The 10,008-nt window shown below is 39.5% G+C and overlaps 1 protein-coding gene across 1 annotated transcript in view; it reads left to right on the top strand.

Moving 5' to 3' along the window:
- Positions 1-496: 496 nt before the first annotated feature.
- slc2a9l2 (solute carrier family 2 member 9, like 2) overlaps positions 497-10,008 on the top strand; it is a 359,618-nt gene continuing 350,106 nt past the window's right edge. Inside the window, exons 1-2 of the mRNA XM_080728471.1 lie at positions 497-595; positions 8,351-8,465. Coding sequence (XP_080584597.1) covers positions 8,370-8,465 — 96 coding nt within the window. The 5' untranslated portion in view covers positions 497-595; positions 8,351-8,369. The remainder of the gene's footprint in view (positions 596-8,350; positions 8,466-10,008) is intronic.

The following is a 10,008-nucleotide window of genomic DNA, read 5'->3' as shown; positions in this document are numbered from 1 at the left end:
CTATGACTGCAGTGGCGTCAGTTCAGAAAAAGCTAAGGTATGGCAACATGACGGTTCAGTGCAGCTAATCTTGGCATGTTAGTAAACGTGCCACAATTAACAATAATGCATTGCACCTGTAGAGCTGACCTGCGGAACCTGGGAATATACCATTTTGTCAAGATGGGGGGAATACAAGTGTGGAGAATATAATTATAATACCTTGTTAAAGTGACCATTTTGTTAAAATTTTGCATTTGTAGTTATTTTACTATAATTTAACAACATAATAATAACCAGCACAGATAGCAAAAGAGACATTCATGGATTTATATTTAAAAGTAACTTTTATCCCCCCCCCCCCCCCCTGGACCCAGGGGTATAGCAGCTGCATACCCCTGCCATACCCAATTGACGCCCCTGTATGACTGGCTGTACTGTATGTGTTTGTGTCAGTGCTACTGTGTACTGTCTGCACATGCTGTAGTGTCTCCATAAGCTTAGTTAACCATTAGTCTAGGGGGAGTTTCCATTGTCATAAAGATCTGTCTCTCTCATGCGCGGTTAGTATGAAATCCCCGTAGCTTCTGGACACAACAAGGTTGGAGTGTTCTCGGTGAGTTTGGCTCAATGACACATGAACCGTCAGTTTGTTAAATTACTGGGAAATAGAGTCAACATTTTGACCCTAGCGCTGTCACGATTATGACATTTTACATGACGATTAATTGTGACTCAAATAATTGCGATTAACAATTTAGTTTTTGTCGTTGACAATTACATTTCTGTTTGGCTTTTAGGCTTTGAAGTTGCACATGGTAGATATGACACGTAACCTAAATATACAAAGAAATTACTGACATATTTGACAACTTCATACATAAAAAAGAACATTGATAGTGGAAACAGACGATCTACAAGCTCACAACGCGTCGCGATGCGACGCGTTGTGAGCTTGTAGATCTGCTATTTCCACTATTTTTGACATGGAAACGATTATGACGATTATGAAAAATAATCACGATTATGTCAACTAATTGCGATTTGACGATTATGTAATAATTGTGACAGCCCTATTTGACCCTGACGCTATGGTGAACCTTACACAGTTAGGGTACGTCTATCTAATGCTTCTTGACTGTTTTCTGGAGATTGTGTCAATTCATATTTCTAGAATGTAACGAACTTTAACTATCTTTTCTCCAAAATATTTTGTTGATGATGTCGTGCAGAACCCTCTTCATTTCTCCATATTTTAACTTTTATGTTTATTTTTTCATAAATTAACACCCAAATTGATCACACTGCAGCGTCACACAAAAGTATCAAAAGTAGCCCTTTGAGCTTGTAGATCTGCTACTTTTGCTGTTTTTGAATTTTAATCCTGAAAAGTAACAGTTTTGGACATAATGTATGAGGTGGCAACCCGACAGAGACGATTTGCAAGCCTTGTGTCCTGTGAAAGAACATTGTGGAAATAATGTGATATTTGACAGAAAGTAGCTGTTTTAATTGTCTTTGATACAGGGTTCCCACGGTCATGAAATTCCTGGAAATATTTTGAAATTAGAAAAATATTGTTCCAGTACTGGAAAAGTTTTGGAATTGATCAAGGGTCCTGGAAGGTCCTGGAAAAAAATAGCTATGCATTGTCTTTGGTTATTGATTGTGTTAATACCTCTGAAATGACAAATTAAACATGGGCCAAACTGTCAAATATTAGAGGCAGAAATTGTGAAAATAGCCGATCTACATGCTCACAACGCCTCGCGTTGCGAGGCGTTGTGAGCATGTAGATCTGCTATTTTCACAATAGAACAGTGTTATACAAAATTCCTCAACTCTTAGTGCTCGTCAGGGTGCCGGGGTCCCCAGTTAAAACATGATTATTTCGGGGGTCACGGCCTGAAAAGGTTGAGAACCACTGGCATACACTGCCTGTCTTTGTGCATTGCGCATAGGAGTAAGCGACTTGTTATTGAGCTGAATTCTTGTTATATAGTCCTGGAAATTGGGTTAAATATTCTGGATACGTTTTGGAAAAGTTTTGGAAATGAATTGGTAAAAATGTGTGGGAACCCTGTTGATAGGACCCAAGTGATTTATTAAAATGAATGTGCACGATGACTTACTGCATGCAAACATGCTGTTGATAGACAAAACGGGCAAAGGTTGTCTTTTCCATACACATTGACATTTTACTATACTATATATGACGTGTGTCATGCATGGACAAAGTGTAAATGTTACTGCTGAGCGTGTTTATTACAGTAATTCTTATCTGCAGCATAGCCTACAGGTCTGGGGACCCCCCCACCACCGTGACGAGCACTAAGAGTTGAGGCATTACATGTTGTATAACACGGTTCTATTGTGAAAATAGCAGATCTACATGCTCACAACGCCTCGCGGCGCGAGGCGTTGTGAGCATGTAGATCGGCTATTTTCACAATTTCTGCCTCTAATATTTGACACCTTGGCCAATGTTTAATTTGTCATTTTAGAGGTATTAAAAAGTCCTTAAAATGTCACTTTAGAAATGTGCAAATTCCATAGCCTGGTTCCAGCCCATAAACCCTCTCAACCACTCTGAGAATCTGGCTACAGATTCCCTCTACACACTCAAACTTTATGTTGGCTATACTTTGTTTACTGTTGAGTGAGAAACAATGTTGCACATTATGTTAATCATCTGGGGACCCCCCAAAATAACTTGGCGATATAGAGAGAGTGCTATGCTGCAAGGTTGTAAAAAATAATACTTTGAGCATTTGTATAGTTTCAATGTACATATTATTTATGTATTTATATTATTATATATTTAGGCTGATGATAGTTTATTGGCTTACCTATCATCCATATAGCTCACAATGTGTCATGATGATGCATATGAAATGTAGGACTCCGGGTTGAAGTTGTGTTGATAAAACATTGAATATAGCTTATACCGTAATTCACCTCCCTAAATAATATTTGAACTGAGGACCCCCCACCCTGACAAGCACTTGGAAAACTTGTAGGAGTTGGGCATTACATTTTCAGGCACGTGCACACATAGACATCAAAAGGGGGCTTGAGCCCCTGCCCTTTTATCTGTCTGTAAAAAGTGCCCCCTCTCCAGATCATGAATGCAGTTTTTACTATGGTGAAACAAATGCAGATGCCCTCTTTCCGTGCCATACCTGAAGGCAGCATTCAAGAGAATTGCCTTGTCCAAACTCTCCTGAACTTGAATGCACCATCTTATGTGGAAAAAATTGCCCTCTCTGTGTAGAAATCCATGGCGTACGCCACATCTTCAGTATTCACTTGATTATGCTTAGTTCAGTGTGGTATCAAGTACCGAAAATAGCCGACCTCTAAGCTCACAACGCGTTGTGAGCTTAATAGGTCTGCTATTTTCGATATTTTCACCAAACACTTCTTTTAGAAATTTCAGACCCTGCCTCTCTAACATTCTCTGCACGTCCCTGTACATTTTGTTTGACTCGGTTTCACAGATAAATATCATGATCAGATCTACACGCTCACAACACTGGCTATTTTCACAAGTTTTGCCCCTTTCTTATTATTATTTGTCAATTTGGCCAATGTTTGACTATTCATAGTATTAGTTTGTTGACTACTTTTGACATAGTAATGGCCTTATTCCTTTTCCTTAAATTGTCACTTGGCTTTGATTTTGATGCCAAATCCAACATGATTTCGTAAGCCTCTGTGGTGGTGATGCAATTTAGGGGTTACTTGTGACCATGCACTTTGACGTCCTCAGTTCGACTAGGGCAGCGGTTTAAAGGAGTAGTTCACCCCTAAAATGACTTTTTTCTATCGATTTACTCACCCCATGGAGGCTTGAGTTAAATAATATTTTTTAGTTTGTGTCGCATTCCTAAGACAATAATTTGAGGAGACTCTTTGTAGGCGAATGGATTCCGGATGGAGACCCAAATGCATTCGGGTCCCCATCCGGAATCAATGGGGGTACATTGATTATAATCAAATTATTGGATTAGGAATACGTCAAAAACAAACATGGGGTGAGTAATCGATAGGAAAAAAAAAGTCATTTTGGGGGTGAACTACTCCTTTAAGGACAGGAAGGTGGGAACATAATGCAACCAAAAATCTGTACTTACAGTAACCTGGACGAATGTCCATTGCCTCAGGGGTCTTCCATGTTTTCAGGCCAAGGACCCCTTAGTTGAGAGAGAGATGAAGCAGGGACCCCCACAACCCTTTCAGAGATTCAATCAATCCATAGTTTCATTGTTTGACAGCACGATCATCAGCGAGGCGTTGTGAGCTTGTAGATCGGTTATTTTTGGCTAAAGTTCTCAGAATATGGACGCTAGGGTTCAAGTGGTTAATAAAAAGGGGTTCCGGACCCCCTGTTGAAGACCCTTGGCCTATACATCAGTGGTTCTCAATCTTTTTCATGAAACAACATAGAAACAAAGGTTTTTCAAAAAAACCTTAGAAGGATTCAAAAGACACCTATAGAATCGGGTCAAAATTCGAATTTTCACGATTTTTCAAAAATAGCAGATCTACAAGCTTGTAAATCTGCTATTTTTCAATAGTTAAAGCATAAAATAATGATACACAATAACGTGTACCCGTTCTAAATGGGTTTTAAATATGTTGGCTACTTTCAGATCGTGAATCATTTTTATTTTAATAGACAGGGGAGGGGCAACTCTGTGACCTCATCAATCATGATGATTCAGCACTCAGCATTCTTTGCCAAATGATTCTGTTCCAGTGGTGGAAGAAGTAGACTACTCTTTACTCAAGTGAAAGTATCAATAATAATCTGTTACAAGTAAAAGTCAGTGTTGTTTTTGACAGCAAATTTTGATTTAGTCTTTTGAATAAAACGTCATTGAGTTTTGAAAAGTATTAGTTTTAGTCTAACTTTTGTCGGCTAAAGCTACAGTTGATTTAGTCGTCTAAAATGTATTTTGGCAGGCCTTGATGGCATCGTAATGACTGATTTTACACTTAGTTGTGTGCTGAAAATAGCAGATCTACAAGCTCACAACGCGTCGCGCTGCGGCGCGTTGTGAGCTTGTAGGTCGGCTATTTTCAGCACGCAACACCTGAGAGCAACCAAACATAAAATAACTCTCTTCTCCACTAGTCCCTCCCTAACGTTTTAGTCTAGTTTTTATTTTGTTGACGAAATTGTTAATATATGTAGTCTTAGTTTTAGTCACCACAGCTTAGTTTTAGTTCAGTTTTTATTTAGTTTTCGTCAGTGAAAAAAACACAGTCGACAAACATTTTTCGTCATAGTTTTTGTCGACAAAATCAACACTGGTAAAAGTAGGCTACAAAAGTATTGGCAAAATATACCAAAAGTAAATATAGCCTACTCATGCAGAATGTCTGTTTCAAATTTTCAAATCTTTTGAAAATAGCGGATCAACAAGATCACAATGCATCGCATGGTAACGCATTGTGAGCTATGTTCTTATGGCCAAATGTCCCTGGCACCATTTGTTTTGGAAGGGAGTCTGCAGCCAAATAGCCTACATAATCATTTTGGCTGTCCTTGACATGAAAGAGTTTGCGAAACGCTCTGGCTTACTGGCCAGCGTTGATTGACTGGCCTGCAAGAAGCTATGGGTATTTAAATGATGTTTGTCCTAATGAAGACCCAATGGATCACAATGTTTTTGTTTACGAGCAGCAGCTAATTATTCTCTCGCTCTCTTTTTTTATGGCGTTTGGGGTCACATGCAGACATTCCTCTGGCCGTAGACTGCCTATGAGGCAAACACATGAATAAATATGTAAATAAAAGCTAAGAAATCTAGGTATAATGACCTCATTTGTCCCACAGTGCTAGAATCTTAATTACGCCATTAGGAATATTCATTCATTCCTTCATTCACTGTCTTCAGTGCTACACTCACGATTACCACTAGGTGGCACACTCTGACTGTTTTGTGCTCACTCGATCTGAACTGTGACTACAGGAATATCTTCATCAACTGCAACACTAATGAGTCACATACTGTGTCTTTATAATTAATAACGTATAATTTATATAGCACTCTACCAAGTACTCAAGGTCGCTTTACATAACAGGAATACAATACAAATGTAAATAAAAAAAATAACAATAATAACTCAAAGAAAAACATCTTGAAATAAACAATAGAAAAGGGGAATTGGAATTAGGTAGGGAATGTGAGTCTGAAAAGCTGGATTGTAAGTGTGTTTTAAACGTGGTGAGGGTGGGGGCAACTCTGATATGAGCTGGGAGTGAGTTCCTCAACCCATTTAGGCCTAGAATTATTGAATGCTTTAACCAGTGAAAAATAGCAGATATATAAGCTCACGAGCTTGTAGATCTGCTATTTTTGAAAAAGTCCTGAAAATGTGTGCAAATCTTTGAATATATGTATTTTCAAAGCTAACGTTTGTAACTCAAATTTTGCTTCTGGGTGGTCCCTGGAACTAAATATTTTGAATGGGGGTCCTTGGCCAAATACATATCATTTTGGGGGTCCTTCACATGAAAAGGTTTGAGAACCACCGACATAGTAGTCTCTCAAGAACAGACTAACTGAGCTCCAGTTAAGTGAAAAGGACCTTTTCTTTGACAATGGCGAGCCAGATTGCTGACATAGAAACACAGGTTTTTCAAAAAACCTTAGAAGGATTCAAAAGACACTTATAGAATGGGGTCAAAATTCTAATTTTCACGATTAAAAAAAAATAGCAGATCTACAAGCTCGCAGCGCGGCACTCGGTGCCGCGCTGTGAGCTTGTACATCTGCTGTTTTTCAATAGTTAAAGCAGTCAATAACCCTAGGCCTAAGGGAGGGGGAGACAACTGAGGCTGGCATCACCCAATCTAAGGGAGTTGTCAGTTTCTTTTTTTTTTCTTCTCCAGTTTTTTTATTAACCACTTGAACCCTCGCATCCCTATTCTGGGGGGAACATTAGACAAAAATAGTAGATCTACAAGCTCATTGTAGATCGGCGAAAGGGTTGGTGTACAGGGAATAAAGGGCAGACCATAAGTGATTGATTGATTGATTGATTGATTGATTGATTGATTGATTGATTGAAGACTTTATTAGAAGTTTGCATAGGAAAAAGGTACAGTTTCATGACAGTACAGTTCACTGGTACAAGGACAACTAAAAGGAGATCCTAGAAAAGACTAAGCCTATTTCCATAGGAAACCATTGAAGTATCTCATATAATATTGAATGACAGACCGATAGACCACAGCACTATGCAGTGGATATAGTAAAAAAAACAAAAAAAAAAACACATACAAATAAAATAAACAGTCAAAAAATATATACAGTAGGTAAATTCAAAGGAGGGTCAGGGTAGGGCTGGGCTAGGTTTGTTATTGCCAGTTGCGAATGGCCGCCGCCTGTAAGTGGTTTTTCAGGGCGATTTTAAAGGATGCTAGGGAACCACACTCCTTTAAGGAGTTTACAAAGTAAGTATTGAGGGTTTAAGTAGTTCAATGTCTGAGAATAGCTACACATTTAACATGAATAAAACATGTTGTCCCTGCTTCATCTTTCTCCCAGCTTAGATTGGTCCTTGAGCATTGCTGAGGGATTGTCTATGTCACTTCTCAGCAGTGTTTAAAACTGAACCAAAACCAAATAGTCTACATAATACGGTATAGGCATGTTGTTGGCCATAATATTCTGTTAAAACACTATAGTCTACTGTAGACTAGGCTTTAAATTGTATTTGCATACTTAAAAAACAACATTTACCATATTGCTTGAGCTTCTAAACCTCATTATTCCCAAACTGTTAGGCTACTTTTCACGTTTCAAATTCTGCAATTGCTTAAAATGTGTCGGATTGCGTCACATTTTGTAGTTTGTAGATCTAATATCCTTGCTACTTTTCCGTGAGACTGTAGTTAGTATGACGGAAGTAGGGGACATACATTTAAACTGTAGTTAGTATGACGGAAGTAGGGGACATACATTTCCGAAAATACATTATGTATCGTTTCATCTCTCTGTCGGGTGGAAACCTCATATTATGTCCAAAACTAATTACTTTTCAGGATTCAAATGAAACCAATATTGAAAGCTGCATATCCATGGATATGCAGCTTATGTGTGATACTGTAGTTAAGTAGGGCGTCAGTCATCAATTTACAAAAAAAACACAAAAAGATAAAGTACTTAAGAGGTTTCTGCTCCCGACCGCCACAACGTGTCTTTCTCGAAGAAATCCCACTTCCCCCTTTTCCATCCCCCTTCCCCTTTCTCTACACCATGTTCCTTCCCAATGTGTGTGAGTTGTGTGTGAGTTGTGTGTTCGTTGTCGGCAGTAGAGTGACACCGTCCGTGACCTCTACTCCCTCTCGTTCCAGCATGCTGAATAATTAAACCATGGAGAAGAAGACAGCGGCCAAAGAAGCTGAGCGAGATGTGAAAACAAACAATCTCAAGATGGTGTGCAGTGGCTCCTTTGAGGATACAGAAAAGGTTGGTGTTCGCCCCACTTCCTATCCCCGTAGACCCCCGACGTCACTGACATTTCTATTTATAGCCCACACACACACACACACACACACACACACACACACACACACACACAGCGTGCGCAGCGCACATCCCTTCCTTGTGCTGTGCGAGAACGTGTTCATTATGTCTGCCACGAGTCCGTGACAATGTCTTTCCCATTGTGTATTATCGTTTGAGTGGGTTAGGGTTACTGGAGTGTTTCCAATTTTTACTTGTTTCCCACAGTGCTTTTTACTCCACCCAAATCAATTCAATTCAATTTCAGACTCAATATAATTATCATATACTGTACAAAAAAGAAGAAAAAAAAACATACGTTAAGCACTTCAGCCCTATTATATACTGTATATTTCGGCCATTTGACAGTAGCCGATCTACAAGCTCACAATGTGCCGCAATGCAACGCATTGTGGGCTTGTAGATCTGCTGTTCTAAAAAGTGTTGTATACATTTGAAATGGGACATTCTGCATAATGAGTACTGTCTACTTTTGGTAAATGGTGCATTTAAATGGTAAACGGTGCGTTTATATAGAGCCTTTATCCAAGACACAGAGATTGTGCATTACATTCACCCCTTCATACACCGATGGCAGAAACCCTGCAAGGCACCAACCTGCTCATTGGGAGCAACTAAGGGTTCAGAGTCTTGCTCAAGGACTCTTCCACACTAACTCTGGGGGAGCTCGGGATTGAACTGGGAACCCTTCTAAGACGGCAGCTCTAACCCTGAGCCACTGGTACTTTACGAATATTTTGATGCCAACACTTTTGTACTTTTACCTTTGAATAGCAGACTTTTACTTGTTACAGATTATTTCTACATTGCAGAAGCCTATTGATACTTTAACAATTTTAACATAAGTTTACTAATAAGACGCCTCAGGGCGACAATCATCTGGCCAGTGATATCAGACCAGTTACCCATATATGGAGACCCCCCATATATGGAGATCCATGTACTGTATGGAGATATGCTGTGAGAGCCCAAACATGCTTACTCAGTTATTCGTTATGTGAAAGTCCTATGACGTTTATGACATCTGACAACATACATACAATCCCTTTTATGCCCATACATGGAGATCCCTGTCTGTAGAACCAGACACACAGATATGGGCTGTCTTGGCCATCTGTCCTGGCCATATATGGATTCTGTTAGTGTGGTATGTGTTGGAAGTGGCCTCCATATATGGGCATTCCCATAAGAAGGAGATATGGGCTTAATATTGATGACACCAGGGAACTCCAATACTCCATATATGGGCATAAAAGGGATTCTGTTAGTGTGGTTCCCCTGACATCACGGTGAAGTCAGAGCATGATGTCAGAGCGACAAAGCCATAGACCTTACAAAAGTGTACATGTCCGGACGTATACGGACAGGCTGTGACGGTTCTGATAGTAAACTGCGACCTAAGGTCGCAATAAGTTTGGTCATATATTTCCGGCTAATTGACCAGTCTTTAGCGGAAAAGATAAGAACACACACATCATGGCTGTTA

The sequence above is a fragment of the Nannobrachium achirus genome, assembly GCF_963921795.1.
Source record: "Nannobrachium achirus genome assembly, chromosome: 6".
NCBI classification, from domain to species: Eukaryota; Metazoa; Chordata; class Actinopteri; order Myctophiformes; family Myctophidae; genus Nannobrachium; species Nannobrachium achirus.
Note: the sequence above shows the minus strand (reverse complement) of the source record. Positions and strands in the feature narration are given on the sequence as shown.